A 21,620-nucleotide genomic window follows, 5' to 3' on the forward strand; every position below is an offset into this window, starting at 1 on the left:
TATTCCATCAGCACGGACGGGACCTCGGCAAAGTCAGTGCTGCACCGGGTACCGGTCACGTGCTGATACTCGGTACGCGCGAGCATCGAGTGCATCGCGTGACCCATCTCGTGGAACAGATTGTCCACCATCGAGGGCGTGAGGAGGGTCGGTCCGGACCAGCGCGGTTGCGCCAGGTTCAGCATAACGACCACGATCGGATGCTGATAGCTACCGTCGGGTAGCACCTTTCCTCCCTGGATCGTAAAATGGCAGTCCTGGTTCGGTTTGCCCTGGCGCTCAAACAGATCGCAGTAAATGTAACCCAGCAGACCTTCGGCCTCGTGCATTACCGCCAGCTTGTAGATGTCGTGTGACCACGATTCACCTGCTTCCATCTCCGTGTTGCGCAGCGTGATGCCGAACAGGGCATTCGTCAGCAGGTTGAGCCCTTCCATACACGCGCCCAAGCTGAAGTAGGGCGAAAACTCGGACGCATTGGCCTGCAGATAGGTGCGCTTCAGTGAGGACGTAAAGTACGGTGTATCCCACGGTGCCAGCGCACCGGATGTTGGATTGCTGCTTATGGCGGGACTTTCAGCGGCCTTCATCTTGCGCATCACTTCGAAATCCTTCTCGGCTCGCGGCCGCAACTGTTCGTTGAGGGTTTGCAGAAACTCGCCCACCATCTCGGGCGTTTCCATCGTGCTAGCTTTCAGGGCCCGATGGGCGTACGTTGGGAAGCCACACACGGTGGCCAACTGTTGGCGGGCTTTCAACATTTCCGACAGCAGATGCTCTTGCTGTGCGTCCGGATAGAGAAACAGCCGGTAGGCTGCCTCGCGGGCCATACAGTTGGCCGAATCGGCATACAGGCCGGATACCAGAATATTTTCTCCGTCCGCCGAGAAGCTACAAAAGAAACAAAGCGGCACCTTGAATCGTGCAGTCAATACGGTGCACAACTATCTGCAGCACTCACAATGGGCGAATGGCTTCCGGGAGAACGTTTTTCGAGATGCGTCTCGGATGTACCGCCCCGGCCATGAAGCGTTGGCCGAGCTGCAGGATGCAATCGTTCAGGTACACAACGCGCTGTCGATCCGCTTCCCGCAAGTGGATGCCACACTGTTCGAAATCGAACAGAAACAGACTGGCCACGTGCTTGTCCACATCACTGGTTTCCATCCGATCACCACCGTCGACCACCGCCTTCAGTGCACGGTACAGTGGCTTGTGCGTGTTGAGTTTTTCCACGATCCCACTGATGGAAATGCAGGCGTCTTCGGCGGCGTGACAAAAGTTTGCTGCCGGGTGGGCCAGTCGGATAAACTCGGACATATCGGCCACCTTGCAGAGCGTGTCGGACAGTTCGTCAAAGATCGTGACCATTTTGCGGGCCCGATCCGCCGAGGTGGCCTCATCGATGAGCTCATCCGTTTTGAGTATGGCCTTCTCTTTGAGCGCATAGAACCCCTCGTAAGACGTAAGCTCCGATACTCCGAACAGGCCCTGGAAAGGTGCGGAAAAGGAGGTGAACCAGTGGGTCTTTTATCGGGTTGTTCACGATCATCAACAAACCACTTCATTGCGCGTAAAATTGATGCGCTTCTCTGGCCGCGTGTTGAACGCCGTCGTCAGTGGTGACCAAGTGCTGACCGTACGGTACGGTCGGAGGACGAACGGAATCGGATTTATCCTACGTAACATGCTGCCACGGGGCACGGGGACACCTGCCTGCTGTTGTAATTGTCGGTGCAGCGAACTTGTGGCAGGACGAAGTGTGTTATGATCGCGTAAAGGACCCAGTCCCTGTTTCAAAACAAACACCGCGAGCGACCCAACAGCTGTCATGGTTTCGAGATATCGCCAGCGGAAATCGAATAAACTGTTTGAAAAAGTGAAAAGACCCACGAAACGACGCCACGGCTTAGTTCTCGAGCATTACTACAATAGTAAAGATCAATTACGAACGTGCTCCGTCCTTGTTCTTCGAATAAAGTTTCCGTTACGCGGTTCGTCCAGGGACTGGCGACGCCAACCCGGGACTATAAACAGAGCGCGCTGATGCTTGGCATTTTGCACTTCAATCAAAGCAACAATCGAATAGTCCAAAAGGCTGAAGTGAAAGAAATCAAGCTAACATGGCGTTAACACGGCTGCTGCTAATTTTTGTTCTAACGTTCAATATCTGCAAAGGTAGTGTATGGTTACTGTTTCCCGCGGTGGCTCATTGTTATCCTGCTCAAAGGACAATACAAATTGGTCCGATCCATGGGTCGTTTGGTTGGTTTGCACGGGAATCCAGCAAGCGACCCTGTCCTTACTCCGCGATAGAACGCTTCCGTACCATAATAGAGACGGTAACGCGCATGGGAGTTCGTCAGTTTTCGTTTTGTCCATCCATCGAATCGAGTGTTTCAAAGTGCCTTTTCGTGATCAACAACTGTCCCCCCAGTGGGCAATCTTGGCCATCCCGTGGTGGACAGGAAAAGCACCGATACAGTGCCTTCTGCGGGCCGCGCCGTACGCTAAGAACGCGTCAAGCAGCGTAGAAGAAGAAGTGTGAAAGCAAACCACAGAACGATCGCCTTGCGCGTGATCGCGAGCGTCTTATGAGCCAGACATGACTCCAGTGTGTCGCGACAGTCTGCGGCGCCACACAAGAATTCGGAACCATAAGCGCTCGCGGTGCGCGAAGCGCATTAAGCTGTTGAGCCAATTACCTGAGACGAGCCTTCTGGGACCGATGGCGATGGACGCGGCGGCGGAAGGCTTAATGAGTCGGGTTTGGTTCACAAAATTGCAATAATAATATTTCTGTGCTTCATTCTTTCTCCTTCGGACTCGAAGGCGATCTCGATGGGAAGCTGTTGGACGAAACGGATGATACGGATATGGAGATAGAAACATCGCACGCAAACCGCAATCTGCCGATACAGAATGCCATTCTGGCGCATCCCCGGTAAGTTGGGACGCTGTGCGCTGTGCGATAGAAAGTAGAAAAGGATCCAATTCTGGCCTTCATCGGGGCACTCGAGCCGTCCGATCGCTAACAAACTCTATCTTTCTATCTTCTGGTTGGTCTGGAACCATTTTCACAATATTGACCAAAACAATGTACGAAAATCCCGCAGAAGACACGCAAAGTCCAAAAGACGTATGAGACGGAGGTAAACGTGGTTGTTAAACAAACTATATTGTCACTTTTTATTTAACTTTTTCTTAAACACTCACCATCAGTTCTTTGCGTTTGTGTTCGGCGTTTTATCTCATGTTTCTTTGCGGTGCACTTTTGTCGGTTATGTTTTGAACTTCCGTTTTCCAAGCTTTGGCATCGTCCCGACAAGGGACAGGTTGAGACGTACTAAGCGCGGCCCCATTTGATCGCCGTTTCTTGCGGTTTTTTGTAGGTACAAGTGCTATTCGTGTGAACCACCGGACTGCGTTGACACGAAGATCCATGAGCACTACTGCCAGAACGCGGTGCAGTGCTGGAAATCACGGACCCGCGATCCAGAAGGGAACGAAAATGTGCAACGAGGCTGCACCACCGAACACGATCAGTTGCCACTGTACTGCAACCAGAACCAGAAGGGCAACAGTGGTGGACCCAAGAAACGCCATGTGACCGCTGCCGGGATGTACAATATAGAGTGTTGCGTAGGTGATTACTGTAACGATGGATCGTTTCCGGAGCTACCGCCGATGAAGGGTAAGTTCGTGGCGCCCGCAGAAACCACCACGAAGGAATATTTGTGATGGGACTGGCTGTGTTTCTGTTTACAGTGACTAATACCGATGATTCCGATGATGATCCTTTGGTGGCAAAAATGGTGGCAGCTGTGCTGCTACCATTTATAACGGTACTAGTATTGGCCGTTTCGTTTTTCTACTGTATACGCCGGCGACACCAGAAGCGCATGAACGCGAGCCGCACCAAGTACGATCCGGAAACGTACTACACTAACGATGACGTCCTACGGGCAACCAGTGCCGGCGATAGTACGCTGCGAGTGAGTAGAGATGCGCACGATGTGGACGCAAAGTATGCCACTAAACAAATACCCTTGATCGTAGGAATACCTACAACACTCGGTAACGTCCGGGTCGGGCAGTGGCTTGCCGCTGCTCATACAGCGAACACTCGCCAAGCAGGTTTCACTGTGCGAATGTATCGGTCGCGGTCGGTACGGTGAGGTATGGCGAGGCATATGGCACGGCGAAAGCGTGGCCGTGAAAATATTCTTCAGCCGCGACGAAGATTCCTGGAAGAGGGAGACCGAAATTTACGGGTATGTGGAGGGGACTGACGGTGACGGTATGTCATCTGGTACTAACTTTCCGTGCCCTTTTTCTAGCACCGTTCTGCTCCGCCACGAGAACATTCTGGGCTACGTTGGGTCCGACATGACATCGCGAAACTCTTGCACCCAATTGTGGCTCATTACGCACTACTACCCACAAGGATCGCTATACGACTATCTCAATCGTACGGCCATCACAACGCACCAGATGATCACCGTTTGCCTTTCCATCTCGAACGGTTTGGTACATCTCCACACGGAAATTTTCGGAACTGAGGTAACAAGCCGATGGCCTGATGATTGTAGGAAGATGAGTTTCAAACGGATTCGTTTGTTCCACAGGGTAAACCGGCCATTGCGCATCGGGATCTGAAAACGAAGAACATTCTCATTCGAGCCAACGGGACGTGCGTGATTGCTGACTTTGGGTTGGCCGTGATGCACAGTCAGACGACGAACAAGATCGATATCGGTAACACGGCCCGAGTCGGAACGAAGCGCTACATGGCACCGGAGGTGCTCGATGAAAGGTACCTCGCCGAATTGTGCAAACTTCCCACTATCGTTGTCAATCGATTCAATGTCTGCATCCCTTTAATAATAGCATCAACATGGATTGTTTCGATGCACTGCGGAAGGCCGACATCTACGCGATCGGGCTCATCCTGTGGGAAGTTTGTCGGCGCACAATTTCCTGCGGTATCGCCGAAGAGTACAAGGTGCCGTACTACGATTACGTTTCATCGGATCCGAGTTTCGAGGAGATGCGCAAGGTTGTGTGCATCGATAACTATCGGCCGTCCGTGCCGAACCGATGGACCTCCGATCCGGTGAGCTGGGTTTTTGCTTTTAGTGCACTCCTACTTTGAACACTTTATTCATTTTTTTTTCTCGTTGTCCTTCACAGATCCTAAATGGTATGTCCAAATTGATGCGCGAATGTTGGCACACGAACCCCAACGTACGGCTGCCAGCGTTGCGTATCAAAAAGACTCTGCTGAAGCTGGCCAGTTCGGATGAGACGATTAAAATAACTCCAGACGGTGAATTTATCGTGTGATGGCCGAACCGAAGTTTGGCGCCGAAGTGTAAGCTCTAACCTAGCAAGCGCGTATTGCGACCATATGATGTAGATAGTGATTCCAACCACTAGATGAGTTAATCACGAGCACGGCCGGCCGGCCATGTGGTTCAGGTCTCTTGTGTCTGGTAGTCTGGTGTAGTGCAGCCCATTTTATTTGGACCGCAAGCCGTGTGAATCCATTGGCCTTTCCCATATAATAAGGTGCCACGCTAGGGAGGTTTTGTGTTCGTCACCACGTTAAAATGTAGGAACGGGATGCATAACGGCAAGAGACCTTACCGTGCCATCGGCACGGACGTATTTAAAACATTAATTTAACTTGCCAAAGTGCCATTAAGCAAGTGACTGCTCCCTTCGTTTCGTACGCTAGTGCGATCCACACGTTGCACGCGCCCGTTTGCGTTTGGTGCGACTGTAAATAGGTAACTTCTCATATGAAATTAGTTTTTTATTACTGGAAACTAAAGCTACTAAAGACTACGTATCCCTCTTTTATTTTGTAGAGCATGAGTATATTTGTAAGGACAGAATGTAACGGACGGTACGAGATTCGACTCTATTCTTATTCGATAGAGCTGTGGAAGAGATAATACATGATAGTTTATAGTTAACCGGTGTTTTCATTGTTCAATGAAATATTCAATGAATTTACATAGAACTTCTTTCGATCGAAGCTGAAGCCGAAAACCTCAAAACCAACCGATATGTGTCTATCGATCTTGATCCAAACACGACGCAGAACGTTTCCAAAGGGCAGTGTGTTTCCATACTGTCAAAAAGTGTACTGCGATTTCGTTTGTTTTCGTGGTTGCCTCTGTCAGAGTCAGGACGCGCACTGTTTTGTTGTTTATTGCATTGGAACAATTTCCCGATTGCACCCTGAGCGCGTGCATCGTGTAGAGTGTCCCCAATAGGAATTCAAAAATGTCCTCATGGGAGGAAATTCAGGCCGTCAAAGTGAAGCGCAACAGCTTGCGCGAGAAGCTGGAGAAACGCAAAAAGGAACGGCAAGATTTGCTCGGCAATAACAGCCCGGGACCGGGCGGCGTCGTGAGTCTGATCAAACTGGAATCGGGCAGCCTGCTGGGCGAGGACAAGGGTAAACTTCTTCTAACTACAATCAAACTGGAACAAGGAAATGGTGCGGGTAATGATGTGTGTTAAGTCGGGCTCCGGCCGTCCGGTGCCGGCGGAACCCGATTGTGGTCTTGGATTGTTTAGTGCCCTTTCTTTTTGCTGTCCTTTTTTTTGCTATTAATCCATGCACGCACACAAACCAACACCGTTATCTCGCGTAGAAACACATCTTCCAACATGTACACAAATCAACATGTTTGCTCGGATTGCTTTGGCCTCTACTGTGTTGTTTTTGCTTGTTTCGCTTCGTTTTGCTTCTTGTTTCACATACTGATCCCAGCCTAACATGTTGTTCTAAATGTGGCCGCCTTTCGCTTTTCTGCTTCCGGACAGACATCGATGCCGAGGTGGAGAAATGTTTGGTGCAGGTGCTGGCGGACCGAACGTTGATATTACCCACCAACTCGGCGCAGATCACGGAGCGTGTGGAAAAGTTTATCCAAAAGTCGGTGCTGCGCGATTCCGTGTCCTACTACCTCCACAAGCTGGCCGGTCAGAGTTTGGTCAACATAAAGGAGGTCAGCATCGGCGGAACGGTCGGTTACGAGGTGATCTCGGTCGAGCACGCCAACCTGCAGGTCCTGTACGATGATATGGGCATGAACCGTGCACCGATGGCAGCCGGGCGGGAACCGAACAAACGAAAAGCGCCACTCGGTGCGAAAGAGGAGGAACTCGGTGGCAAGGTGGCTCGCACGGGTGCGAACAGCAAAGAGGACACCCATCGGAGGGGGAATGCAGTGGACTCGTCCGGGTCGTCCGCCTCATGCCAAGCTTCCGATATTATGTCCCTGCTGTCACTGCCGTCGACGCGCGAAAAGCAGAGCAAAAAGGTGGGTGAAGAAATCCTGGAACTGCTGTCCAAACCAACGGCGAAGGAGCGCTCGTTGGCGGAGAAGTTTAAATCTCAGGGCGGTGCCCAGGTGATGGAATTCTGCCCGCACGGGACGCGCATCGAGTGCATTCGGTCGCTCGAAACGCTCTACGCCAACGAGTCGTCATCGTCGCCGGTGCCAAACGACAAGAACAAGGGGGGAAGCGATTACGACAAAGACGACGACAAGGACGATAGCCGCGACGGCGGCGTTGTTGGCGGCGTTGTCGTCAAGAAAGAACACGACGGAGATGATGGCGCGATAGTTAGCAGGGATGAACAAAGTAAAAATGGCACCGAAAGTAGTGTCAGTAGTGAGGACGTGAAAAAAGAACTTCTTGATCCGGTGGAGTCACCCGAGCACAGCCCGGTGGTGGGGCTGACCGAGAAGGCAAAGTACCAGTGCAACAAGCTGCACTTCAAAAAGATCATCCAGAACCACACGGACGAAACGCTGGGCGATTGCAGCTTCCTCAACACCTGCTTCCACATGGACACGTGCAAGTACGTGCACTACGAAGTCGACACGTACGTGGGCCATACGCCGGCCAGCCAGGTGCCCGTAAAGTTTGAAACACCCGATGGCGACGAGGACGAAGCGCATGTCGGTGCCAAACGGCCTATCACGGATCCGTGCGCCACGCTCTATCCACCGCAGTGGATCCAGTGCGATCTGCGGTACCTTGATATGACGGTACTGGGCAAGTTTGCAGTAGTAATGGCCGACCCGCCCTGGGACATTCACATGGAGCTGCCGTACGGTACGATGTCGGATGACGAGATGCGTCAGCTGGGCGTACCAGCGCTACAGGACGATGGACTGATCTTCCTGTGGGTGACCGGGCGGGCCATGGAACTAGGACGCGAGTGTTTGAAGCTGTGGGGTTACGAGCGGGTCGACGAGCTGATATGGGTGAAAACAAACCAGCTGCAGCGGATCATCCGCACCGGGCGCACGGGGCACTGGTTGAACCACGGCAAAGAGCACTGCCTGGTGGGGATGAAGGGCAACCCGCCCAATCTGAACCGTGGACTCGACTGTGATGTAATTGTAGCCGAGGTGCGGGCCACGAGCCACAAACCGGACGAAATTTACGGCATCATCGAACGGTTAAGCCCGGGAACGCGCAAAATTGAACTGTTTGGCCGTCCGCACAACGTGCAGCCCAATTGGTAGGAATTGTTGTCTCGTAATCAGAGAGATAGAGGGGTAGCGAGCAGCTAATGTTTTCTCTGATTCCGTCTCTTGCAGGATAACGCTAGGCAATCAGCTCGACGGAATCCGACTGGTGGACCCGGAACTAATAAGCTCGTTTCAAAAGCGGTACCCCGACGGTAACTGTATGACCCCGGGAAAGAATCCCTAAACGCACGCAAGGGAATCCCTAAACGCAGGGAACTGGGTATCAGGCTGTTACGTGGCCTTCGCCAGACGAATGAAATCGAATGAAATAAAAGCAATACACGATCAAGGCTTATGAAAGACGGGCGTATGCAAGGATTCTGTGCTGCCTGTGTGTTACGAGTATCCGAACCAGTACGTCCGCGCCCCGGCATGGATTAATCAATCAAACGAAAGGAAAACCTAATCAAGCCCACCTCGAAACATATGATTGGAACTCACGCGTGTTTGTATGATCGGCGATCCGTAGTTGCCATGCGCGCACACCCGACCGGAACCGAACGGCTGCTACATTGGCCATTCGCGGCCTTTCGACCGCCGATTCGTTCCCAGTTACATTTTCCGAGTCGAACGGGGCGGTCGCGATTTTCTTGGCAACGCTTCGCAACGTGAACATGCCTGCAACCGTGTGCAGGGTGGCCTAGCCGTGAGTGGGGAAAGCAGCGCCTTTGCATTCCTTCGCATACAGGGGAGCCCCAGTGCAAAAGTGCGTTAAATTTGTCATTCGCCCCGTTCTGAAGAACGTGTCGATCAGACGGGAGTTGGGAGTTGGGTCATCGGTTTTTTCCGCCCTAACAGTGTGTGAGTGTATGTGTGCGCGAGAAAATTGGGAACGAACAAACCGCGAGTTGGGGCGCACCGAGCAAAGGTTGCTGTGGTTTGCGTGTTAAAGCTACCTTAAATTCCATCCTAACTGCTGCTGTAGAGGAAAATAGATTAGATTTTTCCACGTCCACGGGAAGAGGTGGCAAGGGCGGTCCCAGATTAACACACCGACGGCGTACGGCGACGGTCAGGCGCGCAGGTACTACCTCAACGCTTTAAATGTTATTGACTCTAGTGCTGCTACTACGGTGTCGCCGACGCACGGTTTGCCCTCTGCTTTCAAGGGGGGTTGCATCCTTTGGAAAAAACGCCCTGGCTGGCGACGTACTGCCGGCAGCACACTAGACCCCCGGGAAGGCACATACGAGGGGAAAGATTTGAAGTGGGTCGATTGCGAGATAGAGAGAAAGAGCGACGGGGATATCGTCGTAGTTCGTCCTGGAGAAGAGACACGTTTGCTTAAGCCGTTTCCACGCTTACAGCTGCCAGTTTGTACTTCACACAGGATGTGGTCACACAGTACACGACACACACCCACACAAATATACGTACACAGGCGTGTGGCGGGTCGTCCTACTAGTCCGGTGCTAGAAGGGCTAGAGGACGAATCTCTAGAGGTCATTGAGAATTGTATTGTTTACCGTCACGGCAATGGCGATGCGGAAGGATGCTTTATCGAGAAACATGATATTGGATAAGGGTTTCTTTTCCCTTTGGGCAGTTCAAATCACCACAGGTGCAACTTGCGCGAGGGAAATGGGGCGAAGGTTTTGTAAAACCCGAACACGACCCGGGAAATAGTCCCGCACGCGCGATTCGCAGCCACATACGCTTCGGGTGCCCATGGTGCAAGTTAATTGGAAAAACAATGCTGCATGATTTCCAGCCTGATATTGAAAAACCATCGCTCCCATTGGCCATGGCTTGGAAGATTCGGGATTAATCAACAATCGGTGACAACAAAAACGTCGACTGCTCACAATACGTTCTGCTGCGATGTGGCTCAGGTTGCCGATACATAGAGTTATCCAGAAATAGAACCACCTCGGAGCGCGTCAGCGAACCGGATTCAATAAATCCTTCTACCGCTGGTACACTAGGTAATCTGAGTGTACCCCATCATCGCAAATCGGATTCTTTTCTTCTCACACGAGAGCACGGAAGAAAAGTGTATCGGTCTTATCCGTCAATTCCAATTTGTTCCATTGAAACTCCAGGAACCAGGATTGAAAGAGCGCACTTCTGCAGCAAGCAACTCCAATATGCTGGTCGACCATCGATGTTTCTCGATAGCTATTCCGAAGCTCATCTAATATGTCTCGAACAACGCAACAAGTAATAACAGTGCCAACTTGATTCGATCGAAAATTCATTTCAAATCAGCTCAGTATATTAGTTTCCGATTTTTAAATCTGAAGAAAGGCTGTCGAACGGGGATGAGTGGCACTCCGTCACCCGTCATCAGGTTCCGCGTGCGATTGTTGCGATAGCGAAAGCGAAGAAAGGCGGGAAGGTACGGACCAATTTAGAAACTGTAAAAATAAATATCACCAGGCGAGGTGGTGTCCTGAAGTGGTGCGGTCCCAAGTGGGTACTAAGCTGGCACTGGCGTTGCAAAGAGCGAGTCGCCGTTGAGATTAGAGCCGCCGGTGTCGCCGGATTTGTCCGCTGTGCACTGGCCCACCGGCTGCGAGGACCAACCGTTGGAATCGCAAAGGCGGTCGTCGCAGCGTACCGTGTACCCTGCCTGGAGTATAGCGGCATGTGCTAATCGATTGTGGCCGAAGGAACAATGTGTTGAAGATCATTGTCGTTGTATAACCACCTTGACCAAAAGTTACGTTAGTCACCTTGGTCAGCGTTATTACTTTCGATCTAGTTTTCATAGATACGAATCACTCGGGATCGCAAATCTTTTTGAGTATCCGTTGCTGCCGGTCGCGATTGATTCCAACGTAACGACAATTCCGATTATTCGAATATCAGAATCAATCACACGGCGATTTAGTATCAATTAAGTGAGTAGTGTTGGAGCTAAGTTAGCCTCAATGCTTTTTTTATAACTACTTTTCTCCGCTTCCAACCTAATGGTCCAACTGTAGGTTTCGCTGTTGAAGGTCATATTATCATCGCTAATGTGCCGTGATTTTTGCCAGACTCACTCCACGAGCTCAGCGTGCTGTGGCGCCTATCCTTGGCCGTGCCAGACATAAAATTGGATTTCTTTTTTAAATGAGATCCAATAATGATGTCTCTTCAGTGTATCCTTTCTGTAGATGGACGCGATTTCAATGGTTCTCGTGCGCGCGGATTCATTTGGCCACTTGAATTCCGCGGAATCGGATTAGGCTGATTTTACTACGGATTAGTGATTTTCTCCGCTTTTCAACGTGCATCAACGCGTTGGGTATCGCAAACCGATGTCGGAAGCCCCAGGATTCTTAAGTAAGTCCCTGACCCGAAAGCAGTGGCGAGGGCGAGAGAGGGAGGGAGGGAAGGAGAGGGAGAGAGATAATTTGGGTATTATCGGATTGCGTTAGGCGCACCGCACACACGTCCAACGCATGTTATCGCTCTCAACGCCAATCTGACTCACATGCCCTTCCGAAAGGAGAACGAACGAGTGAACGCAACCCATCGTCGCGTCATCCACGCCATCCGACCGCATGCGTAAGCGCGAACTCAGTACTGGTGCGCACGGCGAGCCCATTGGGAGGTTCAGACAAATCTTCGCGCGTTGTGCTGCTGTTGTTTGGCGGTGATAACACGAGGTAATGCCCGTTTCGAGCAGTGGAATCCGATCGCAAACATCGCGATAGGCGATCGCCGAAAGCGATAGTGCAGTGCCACGCGTTTTGTCGCCACTCGTGGCGTTCGGAACGCGTCCATTGAAAGGGAAAAGAATCCGGTGGTATAACCTACTTTGTGGTGCATGTTTAATCGATGATCGTGTGCGCTGTGGAGTGGCACGTGATTGGAGGCGAAGTGGTGGTGTCGCGTTTCGGACGCCCATGCGAAACTGTGAACTCGAACTCGACCGGTCCGGCACTCGGATACATGGTCAAGGTCATGGTTCTTGGAAAAAAAAAATATGACGAAGCAGGAAACGCTGTTTTATGTGACGTTCGGCTTGGGGGAATTTATTGGCCCTACCGGCGTCCGGTTGTTATCTCACAACCCTTCGCCCCGTTAAACCCCAGGGGTTTTCTTTTGTGTGCCTAGTGCCTGGGGCGAGCAGCACACGGTGTTGGCCTTGGGCGAGACAGTCTGCAGAGGGTGCAGAGCGTGTCCAGGGTGAAGAGTGTTCAATTACGTTTAATATGCGAGGTGTGATCCGTCAGACCGCCGTCTCTCGCTCCACTGGATTTCGGGGCTGGAGGCAATCCTTCCCTGGCGCGGCGTGCAAAAATGTGTCAATTAAGAGCTCTTCTCCATTACCCATTCTCCTGATCCAGAGCTTACAGCACAAAACACAGGCACACACAAGTGCGTCCCGGTGCGGCTAACCAATACCACCAATGGCTGGCTTCACGTCCCAGGCTGCCCTGCGCTCCAAGTGGGGCGATCTGGTCGAGAGTGGCAGCGCCAACATTGAAACGGCCACGGAAGTATCGCACGGATTGAAACACGTTGTCGGATGGCTCAAACAGGTGTTGTGGCTGTGGTGTCATTGTGTCCGTGTCTCTATTGCCCCCACCCTTACCCTGTGCTCCATTATTTATTTGATTTGCGTGCGCCCCTGTTGTTTACCCCCTGTTTTACCACTCTCCGTATTTTGTGTGCGTTCGAATCAATAACACACCCTTCCTGTTGCGTTCAATCAATCGTCCTTCGATTCCAAAAAAAAACGAGTTCCCAGCACGCGCGTCCTTTCCTCCGAAACCTCTGTTCTAACCAAAAGCATGCGTTAGGTGTTGATGTATGTTGTTGTGAATTTTAAGGAAAACCCCCACGAGTTCCCTTTTGCACTCTGAATGTTTCTACTTTCTCACCCCGTGTGTGGTCCTGCGAGGTAACTTCCTTCGGTTGTCCTTCGGCTTTGTACTGTGTACTTCGACGGTGGTGTCCTGTGGTTGTGGTTTTAAATGCAAATCATTGCTCCTCCTACAGGCATCCGTCGAGGTGAGGGAGGCTGGCAAGCGGGCGGTTTCGCAGATACAGAACAACACGCCGAACTTACTGCACCTGCACACGACGACCGTGATCCGTCACGTGAACGACGGGGGTGGCAGCAGCACAATGGCGCAGGCAACGGGAGCAGACCCGCAGGATAAGCTGATTCTGATCCACTACAACGATGTGTACAACATTGACGCGAACAGCAAAACCGAACCGATCGGTGGAGCCGCCCGGTTCTGCACGGCGGTCCGATCGTTCGCCCATCTCAACCCGCTCATCCTGTTCAGCGGCGATGCCTTTTCGCCCAGCATGCTCAGCACGTTCACCAAGGGCGAACAGATGGTGCCGGTTTTGAACGCGATCGGAACACACTGTGCCGTGTTCGGGAACCATGACTTTGGTAGGCATCTCTTTGTAGGGCTGTGCTGAGATCGGCGCTATCATATCCTGTCCGTTTTTTCCCCGCACCTGCAGATCACGGGCTTGACATACTGACGGAGTGGGTCGAGAAAACGAACTTCCCGTGGCTGATGTCGAACGTGGTGGACAATGAAACCGGGCGACCGCTCGGCGGGGGTAAGATCACGCACATCCTGCATCACAACGAGGTGAAGGTCGGCCTGATTGGGCTGGTGGAGAAGGAGTGGCTCGATACGCTGCCGACGATCGATCCGAACGAGGTGACTTACATTGATTTCATCAAGGCCGGCAACCAGCTGGCCGACGAACTACACAATCAGGTGCGTGGCTGGCGAGTGTAGAAATACGAAAACCAAAAACATTTCAACCGTTCTCCTGCTCCTCTTCTTTTAGGGTTGTGATGTGATTATAGCTTTAACGCACATGCGTACACCGAACGATATCGAGCTGGCTAAGCAGAGCGGTCACATTGACATCATCCTGGGTGGCCACGATCACGTGTATGAAATTCTTAACGTAAGCACCGCCGCGCCTACTTTGCCCTACACGCCCCGGCAATTAATGCCAAAACCGTTCTCGGTTGTTCTAGATCGAAGATACCCATGTCATCAAATCGGGCACCGATTTCCGGCAGTTCTCAAAGATCGGCGTGTGCCTGGATCGTAACGAAAACGGTAAGATAAGCATCAACGTGGAAAAGATTGACGTTGCCTCGAACAAGTACACCGAGGATGCGGCACTGAAGGAAGAACTGCGCAAGTACTCGGAGACGATCGAGTCCAAGATGGACGAGGTGCTCGGGACGTTCGCGGTGGAGCTGGACGGGCGGTTCTCTTCCGTGCGTACGTCCGAAACGAATCTGGGCAACTGGATCTGTGATGTGGCACTGGCAGCAACCGGAGCCGACTGTGTGATGATCAATTCCGGCACGTTCCGGTCGGACCAGATACATGCGGCCGGGCCGTTCACGATGCGGGACTTGGTGAACATCATACCGATGCAGGATCCGCTGATCGTGCTGGAGGTGCCCGGAAGTACGTTGCACGAGGCGCTCGAGAACTCGGTGTCGACGTACCCGAAGCTGGAGGGCCGTTTCCCGCAGATTTCCGGAATGTCGTTCGCGTTCGATCCATCGAAACCACCGGGGCAGCGGGTCGAAGCGAAGCTCGTCCGTGTCGGCGATGAGTGGTTGAATATGGAGCAAAAGTATACGCTGTGCGTCAAGAGCTACATCCATGGCGGCTGCGACGGGTACCACATGTTCAAGGGGTGCCGCGTGCTGATGGACGAAGATGCCGCACCGGAGCTGGGGCTGGCCATTCAGAATCACTTTAAGGCGATCGACGTGCGTATGGGTAGGGCGCACCACACGAAACACCGACAGTCGCTGGTGACACTGTCGCGCCGGCACAGCATGGTGCAGATGCTGGAGAATCTCGAGCTGGACGGACCGACACCGATCAGGCGCAAGTCGACGGTGACGCCCCCGAAAATGGAGCACCTCAGCAATAACCGTGGCAAGGTATGGTGACACCCGCAGCAGCAGGATGCAAACGATCAATGGGCACCCATTCGCTTTTTTTTCATCTTTTCGCGCAGCTTCTCAGACGTGCGTCGCTGGACGATTTAGAGCAAAACAGCTGCCAGTGTGCCCCCTCGATCCAGCATCGAATCATAGCGGTGCAGAACGAGGATGTAAGATCACGGGCGCTGGCGTTCGATCGGATCGGAGGTTGCGGTGTCGGAAATCGTTGCCAATGTATGCATGTGTGTTTACTTTCAGCACATTCGGGAGATGGTTTTACGGCGAGAAACGATCGAGAAGAATTCCGTCATTAAGGAAACGGACGAACTGACACCGTAAGCGAATGTGTGCCATTCCGGAGACATCGGAGACCGGCACCTGTAAATATTGTCTAGCACTGGCAGAGGCGGCTCGCAACTTGCGCGCGTCATTTGATTAGTTAACATGTAAAGAAGCCATAGGTTTACTTTTCGTTCTTTTGCCCCTTTTTTCGCTCATTTGGTGGGCTTCATTCATTGTGTGGCTGTGTGTCTAGTAGGTATGCAAGAGAAATGACATCGGTTTTTTTCGCAAATCCGTCTCGACTGCCCCGTCGATGGATTTTGTGTTTCAAGTAAAAGCAGTTTATGTTTTTTAAAAGCTCCCAACAGCCAAACAGAAAATATGTTGCATTTCGTCATTCTCCACGGTAAAGATGCTTACCGAAACAGTAGAATGAACGGCAGAAGGGTAGACCCAACGATTGCTTACAGGACCGACCGTGTGTTGTTGTAGGCAGAGGATAGTTGTTGTTAGGTTTTACAATACGATATTTGTGTTGCTGGGGAGCGTGCGCCTGTTGCACGTAAGAGCACCGGTGGTCCGATAGAGAGGCGATAGTAGTAGCTCCTTCGATCCCGCGGGTGCCCCAGGATTCGAAGTAAAACCGTTTAGTAATTATAACACGTGCAGGGAGACATTTTAACTATCAAGCACATACACATTAAACGCTCCTTCACAGCAAGCATACCCACGTAGTGGCCAGGTGTTTGTCGTCTGTGTTACGCCATCCGAAATAAAAGTGGAAGCCGATAATCGGAAAAGTTTGAATCGTGCCAAGGTGGATATACCGACAAGGTAGACACACCAAAAGGCTTTTTGCTGCCGTCGTGCACTGAAACGTCAAAAGTGACATAACCGCGAGAGAGTGAAAAAACTGCATTGTGTCACTTGAGCTTGTCAGCCGAACGAACGAATGGTTGCTGTTGCTGGAACTGGAACTGGGGGGCCACATGAGGCGTAAAAACTAGCGTAAAATTAATTTGAAATTGACAAAAATATAAAAACGGAATGTGAAACGTATTTTTGGCCCGAGAAAACAGAAATAGAAGAGAAGTAAATTGATTTTTGAATATTTTTTCTGTTTTTTTCGATTTTGTTGCTAAAAGTATTTACGCTCAAGTTTACGCCTCAGCTGACCCGTACACGTTTTGACAGAGGCGCAGTTTGGCATTAATCTGTAATGTCAAAAACATTACGTTACGCCTCATGTAGCCCCCCAGAAACACGAAGAACGGCAAGGACTTTGGGTTTATATTGAGCCTTGTTTTGTGAAAAATTGTGTTATGTTGCGTTTAACCATCAAAACGTGTTTTCGGTTGTGAACGGTGGCGCTGCGCCGGTGGTGTCCGCCAGTTGGTCAGGTTCCCATTCCAGATCGTACCGGTCACTGCAAGCCCGCACCGCCAACAATTCGGCATGTGGTAATGCCACCGCCACCGCACTCGAAAGTCGAAAGTGTTTACTCGGCTCGGTGCTGGTGGCCATCCGGAGGTCACTGAGACCGTTTACCGACGACGGGCGACGACGTCGAATCCCATTGCGGTTACCCGATTCCGTGTCGCGTGTGTTCGGTTCGGAAAGTGAAAATGAAGAAATCTCGGTAGTGGCCAAATCCCTCCGACGGGTTGTTACTTGCGTGAGGGGCAAACAAAAAGTAAAAACGGCCGCCGAAGAGTGAAAGATTCCGGCCCCTCTCCACTATCATATCGAACGGCCAAAACTTTATCGTCGCTATCTTCGATGAGGCTGTGTCAATCAAAGTAGAGCCGCCGAAGCATAGTAGGCAGTGCCCCGTGTACACCTTGCGTGAAAGTGTTTTGTTTGTCAATTTTTACCGCCGTCGTCTGGCCGCAGCCTCAACATGTTAACACACAAGAATAATCAGGGAGGGCGAAAGAAAATGCAGGTAAGTGGAGGGTTCATCATCCCGTTCCGATCGTCGGATCAACTTTCCCACCCATGCGTGTGTGCATTCTTCGTAGGTGTCGTTCGTAATACGGGATGCGGAGGAAAAACGGCACCGGAACGGGGTGAATGCTTTGCAGCTGGACACGATCAACGGGCGCCTGTACTCGGCTGGTCGCGATGCCATCATTCGATTGTGGAACTCGACGCAAATAAACTCCCATGAGCCGTACATCCAGAGCATGGAGCACCACAACGATTGGGTGAACGATATCGTGCTCTGCTGCGGCGGTCGAAACCGTAAGACGGCGGACGGGCTGTGGGATTGAAGGGTTGCCGCGGTTAACCGAACGCGCTCTTCTCTGTATTCCCTTTATCGCACAGTGATCAGTGCCAGTTGTGATACGACGGTAAAAGTATGGAATGCACACAAGGGCTTCTGCATGTCGACACTTCGAACGCACCGGGACTACGTGCAGGCCCTGGCATACGCGAAGGACCGCGAGCAGGTGGCCAGCGCGGGACTGGATAAAGCCATCTTCCTGTGGGACGTGAACACGCTAACTGCGCTGACGGCATCCAACAACACGGTCACAAGTAAGACGCCACAGACCGTAAAACGGAACGACCCGTGTACCGCGATTGTATGTCTAATTTCTCGCTTCCCCACCCTATCTCTCTTCAGCGTCCAGCATATCCGGGTCGAAGGACTCCATCTACAGTCTAGCGATGAACCCATCTGGTACGATCATAGTCAGTGGTTCCACCGAGAACACGCTCCGAATCTGGGACCCGCGGACATGCAACAAAATTGCCAAGCTAAAGGGCCACACGGAGAACGTGAAGGCACTGATCGTGTCGGACGATGGCACGCAGGTAGTGTCGGGCAGCTCGGACGGCAAAATCAAACTGTGGAGCATCGGGCAGCAGCGCTGCATACAGACGATCAGTGTGCACTCCGAGGGCGTCTGGTGTTTGCTGATGACCGAAGGGTTTTCGCACGTCATTTCCGGCAGTCGGGATCGGAAGATTGTCATGACCGAGCTGCGCAACCCGTCGAACAGTGTGCTGATCTGCGAGGAGCGTGCACCCGTGCTGAGCATGTGCTACAACATCGACCAGACCGGCATCTGGGCGACGACCTGGGACTCGGACATTCGTTGCTGGAAGCTGCACAAAACAGACAAACTGTGCAACTACAGCTACAGCTCCAGCACGGCTAGCCAGCTGAACAATGGCAGTGGCGATGGACCTCCGGGCGTGACCACTGGGCCCACGGTCGGCAGTTCCCCGCCGGCTACGGGCGTGCCCACCGTGGCCACCGGGAAGGGATACGAGGTGGCGTGCATTAAGGGCGGGGCGGCCATCAAAAAGTATCACGTGCTCAACGATAAGCGGTTCATGTTGACCCGCGACACGGAACAGACGGTAGCCATCTACGACGTGCTGAAAGTGAAGAAGGTCGAGGAACTGGGGAAGGTCGATTTCGAGGAGGAGGTGAAGAAGCGCAGTCAACGAATCTACGTCCCGAACTGGTTCACGGTTGACCTCAAGACGGGGGTAAGTCGAGTTAGATGGCGGATAGGCTGCTCGGGGTCGAAAAAAACTCGATACCGTTCCACCGTTTGTCTCTCCGCAGATGCCAATGATCGTGCTAGGGCAGGATGAGGTCGATTGCTTCGCAGCGTGGGTGTCGGCCGAAGCGGGCCTTCCGGAGCACGCCGAACCAGGCTCGGACCCGAAAGTGAACTATGGCAGTTTGCTGCTGCAAGCCCTGCTCGAACACTGGAAGCCTCCACCGACACCACACCATCACCATATGGCCGGCGGTGGTAGCGGAGGCGGCGGTGGGATCGGTGGAGACATGGAGAACGGTTGTGTCGATGGCGATATACGGGGCAACGAGTACTTTAGCGTGCCGAAGCACACGCCCATCATCTTTAGCGAGGTTGGTGGCCGGAACGTGTGCCGGTTGCTGGTGAAGGATGCTGCCGGTGAAACGGAGAGTGCCCTGCTCGGTGACACCGTGCCGTCGTGGGTGACCAACGTGGTCATCGATCGCACGCTGCCCAAGTTCATCAAACTGCCCTTCTATCTGCTGGCGCACCCGTCCATGCTGAAGCAGGATCGAAGCAAAAAGGTGAGAGTGCAACACGCGCGCACTCTGTTGTTGGGACACCGAAACCAAACCGTCTATCTCTTTCTCTTTCCTGCTTTCTCTCGCTCTCTCCTGCTGTTTTCCCTTTCATTGATTTGGTTGGGTTTCGTACGGGCGGGGGGAGATTATTTGTGCGTCACTTTGATTGCTTTACTCACCGGAAGCTTGATCTCGTCAACCAGGAACGGCTAATCGCAAACGAGTTCATCCAGTGCCGCAAGGTGTGCGAGCACGTGCTGGAGAAGGTGCTCGGTTCGGATCTGCCGGCGAGCACCGGCAACTCCAACTCCTCGCAGAACAACAGCCAAAGCGATGCCAACTCCGAGGGCAGCCAGGTACCGGCCGAGGAACGGATCGAGCTGCTCTGCAATGACGTGGTAAGTGGTGGTCCCTACCGGTCGGCGGGTGTCCTCGTGATGTAGTCCAGTTCCCACTTCCCCCTGTGTGTTGCTAACATTCTGTACCCTTTTACTCACTTCCACGCTTCCAGCTGTGTGACCCCAACATGGACCTCCGTACGGTGCGGCACTTTATCTGGAAGCAATCGTCCGACCTCACCTTTCACTATCGAACAAAGCCAAACTACAGCAGCTAAAAACGAGAGCATAAAGAGCGTAATGGGCACCCGAAAACGGTACCAAAACACACACAATGTCTCTAACCCAACTTCCTTCCTGGTCTGTTCCCACTTGCGTTGCTTTCGTGGGTTGGTGTCACTGGGCGATCCGCAAAGAATGGTGGCCGTAGATTCAGCAGAAGAAGAGGAAGACGTATTATTGACTAAGTGGGCCACTCTTGTCACAATGTAGAACGCCAACTCATTACTGGCGTGGTGCGGTTTAAGGCGGTGTAAATAAGAGACGAGCGGTGCAAAGAGAATGGAAGCGTTTAACGAAACAACCACAACAAACACGAAAGTAATATGATAATTAAATAACACCCAAAAGTATCAACGTCGCGAGCCGTCAAGGTTTGCTTCGATTTGGTTTAGACTTTTTTAATTGCTTTTAATCGGACGGCGCGCCTGCTTTGTTTCGGTCCGTTCGCTATGCGAATACTGCGACGAGGGGGAAATGAAGCAACCCTCTGGAGAGTAATTTATGTTAGAAGCGCAGTCTAATTTAATGTACACGTTTCCACTTATAGATAGGATTTAGTTATCAGAAAAGGGAAACAAGTTTCAACGGACGAATTCCCCGCGCGGGGGATGGATGATGTTTGGTTGTGGCGCGGTGGCCGCCACCCCAGACGGTACGGTACCCTCCACGTTGCCTTCTATGCTGCGCCGCTGGAGCAAAGTGTGGAGCGAAGCGAAACGGAAAAAAGGCACAAAAACGGTACAGTGAGTCGCCTGTGATTTTTATGATTAAAGTATGTTACGTTAAAAGTGAAACACACACACACACACCCCCCCTCAACACGGAACACGGCGTTCCGGACTCCTTAAATAGCTATCCCCTCATCCCGCGTGTGAGGCGGTGGCCGATGGGTAAAACATACGCTGGGCAAAGTGTAATTATTAGTCATTGTTTAGCCGCGTAAGGAGCTGCCGTAACCGAAAGTGATAGGTATTTGTATCGAACAAAGTAAAACAATTACACAATTTGGGCGTAGGAAAGGCCGGAAGCGGCCCACGGCCCACGAGAGAGATAGGCATATGATAGGCGAGAGTGTGCAGAGAGCGACAGGAAATGGTAGGGATCAAGCTCGAAACCTCCACACAGCAAACACCCTGTGCGCGCTGCTGCACGATTGAACGGTTGAATAGAGATCTGACCAAAAA

General features: G+C 52.1%; 5 protein-coding genes across 9 annotated transcripts in view; 4 read left to right on the forward strand and 1 right to left on the reverse strand.

Annotated features, from left to right (window-relative positions):
- Positions 1 to 1,761, reverse strand: part of LOC131205768 (mitochondrial intermediate peptidase) — a 2,573-nt gene extending 812 nt beyond the window's left edge. Inside the window, exons 1-3 of the mRNA XM_058198018.1 lie at positions 1,561 to 1,761; positions 962 to 1,491; positions 1 to 891 (exon numbers count right to left, since the gene is read on the reverse strand). The exon at positions 1 to 891 is cut by the window's left edge and continues 812 nt beyond it. Of these exons, the coding sequence (XP_058054001.1) occupies positions 1 to 891; positions 962 to 1,491; positions 1,561 to 1,689 (1,550 nt within the window). The 5' untranslated portion in view covers positions 1,690 to 1,761. The remainder of the gene's footprint in view (positions 892 to 961; positions 1,492 to 1,560) is intronic.
- Positions 1,762 to 2,108: 347 nt separating this feature from the next.
- On the forward strand, positions 2,109 to 5,948 carry LOC131206722 (activin receptor type-1). 2 transcript variants are annotated; one of them, XM_058199391.1, is made up of 10 exons: positions 2,109 to 2,178; positions 2,833 to 2,944; positions 3,117 to 3,152; positions 3,393 to 3,694; positions 3,769 to 3,995; positions 4,060 to 4,274; positions 4,341 to 4,563; positions 4,629 to 4,816; positions 4,891 to 5,116; positions 5,194 to 5,948. In XM_058199391.1, the coding sequence occupies exons 1-10, from the start codon at positions 2,124 to 2,126 to the stop codon at positions 5,344 to 5,346; spliced, it is 1,737 nt and encodes a 578-aa protein (XP_058055374.1). In that variant the 5' UTR covers positions 2,109 to 2,123; the 3' UTR covers positions 5,347 to 5,948. The 2 variants fall into 2 exon arrangements, with proteins under 2 accessions (XP_058055374.1, XP_058055376.1); XM_058199393.1 differs by lacking the exon at positions 3,117 to 3,152.
- Positions 5,949 to 6,294: 346 nt separating this feature from the next.
- Positions 6,295 to 8,824, forward strand: LOC131216139 (N6-adenosine-methyltransferase MT-A70-like protein). Its single transcript, XM_058210553.1, has 3 exons — positions 6,295 to 6,511; positions 6,841 to 8,554; positions 8,634 to 8,824. Exons 1-3 carry the CDS (start codon positions 6,295 to 6,297, stop codon positions 8,746 to 8,748), a joined length of 2,046 nt encoding a protein of 681 aa, XP_058066536.1. The 3' UTR covers positions 8,749 to 8,824.
- Positions 8,825 to 9,151: 327 nt separating this feature from the next.
- Positions 9,152 to 16,458, forward strand: LOC131205437 (snake venom 5'-nucleotidase). 3 transcript variants are annotated; one of them, XM_058197530.1, is made up of 8 exons: positions 9,152 to 9,588; positions 12,845 to 13,039; positions 13,500 to 13,908; positions 13,983 to 14,248; positions 14,322 to 14,444; positions 14,518 to 15,450; positions 15,528 to 15,623; positions 15,712 to 16,458. In XM_058197530.1, exons 2-8 carry the CDS (start codon positions 12,908 to 12,910, stop codon positions 15,790 to 15,792), a joined length of 2,040 nt encoding a protein of 679 aa, XP_058053513.1. In that variant the 5' UTR covers positions 9,152 to 9,588; positions 12,845 to 12,907; the 3' UTR covers positions 15,793 to 16,458. The 3 variants fall into 3 exon arrangements, with proteins under 3 accessions (XP_058053513.1, XP_058053529.1, XP_058053521.1); XM_058197538.1 differs by lacking the exon at positions 9,152 to 9,588 and adding an exon at positions 11,712 to 11,834; XM_058197546.1 differs by lacking the exon at positions 12,845 to 13,039.
- Positions 16,459 to 17,584: 1,126 nt separating this feature from the next.
- Positions 17,585 to 20,453, forward strand: LOC131205783 (WD repeat-containing protein 48 homolog). Of its 2 annotated transcripts, XM_058198036.1 has the most exons (9): positions 17,585 to 17,680; positions 17,757 to 17,979; positions 18,064 to 18,276; positions 18,365 to 18,939; positions 19,009 to 19,239; positions 19,319 to 19,511; positions 19,542 to 19,819; positions 20,020 to 20,214; positions 20,328 to 20,453. In XM_058198036.1, the coding sequence occupies exons 1-9, from the start codon at positions 17,636 to 17,638 to the stop codon at positions 20,430 to 20,432; spliced, it is 2,058 nt and encodes a 685-aa protein (XP_058054019.1). In that variant the 5' UTR covers positions 17,585 to 17,635; the 3' UTR covers positions 20,433 to 20,453. The 2 variants fall into 2 exon arrangements, with proteins under 2 accessions (XP_058054019.1, XP_058054018.1); XM_058198035.1 differs by having other exon boundaries at positions 18,365 to 19,239; positions 19,319 to 19,819.
- Positions 20,454 to 21,620: the final 1,167 nt, after the last annotated feature.

This window comes from Anopheles bellator, chromosome 1 (assembly GCF_943735745.2).
Source record: "Anopheles bellator chromosome 1, idAnoBellAS_SP24_06.2, whole genome shotgun sequence".
Classification (NCBI taxonomy): domain Eukaryota; kingdom Metazoa; phylum Arthropoda; class Insecta; order Diptera; family Culicidae; genus Anopheles; species Anopheles bellator.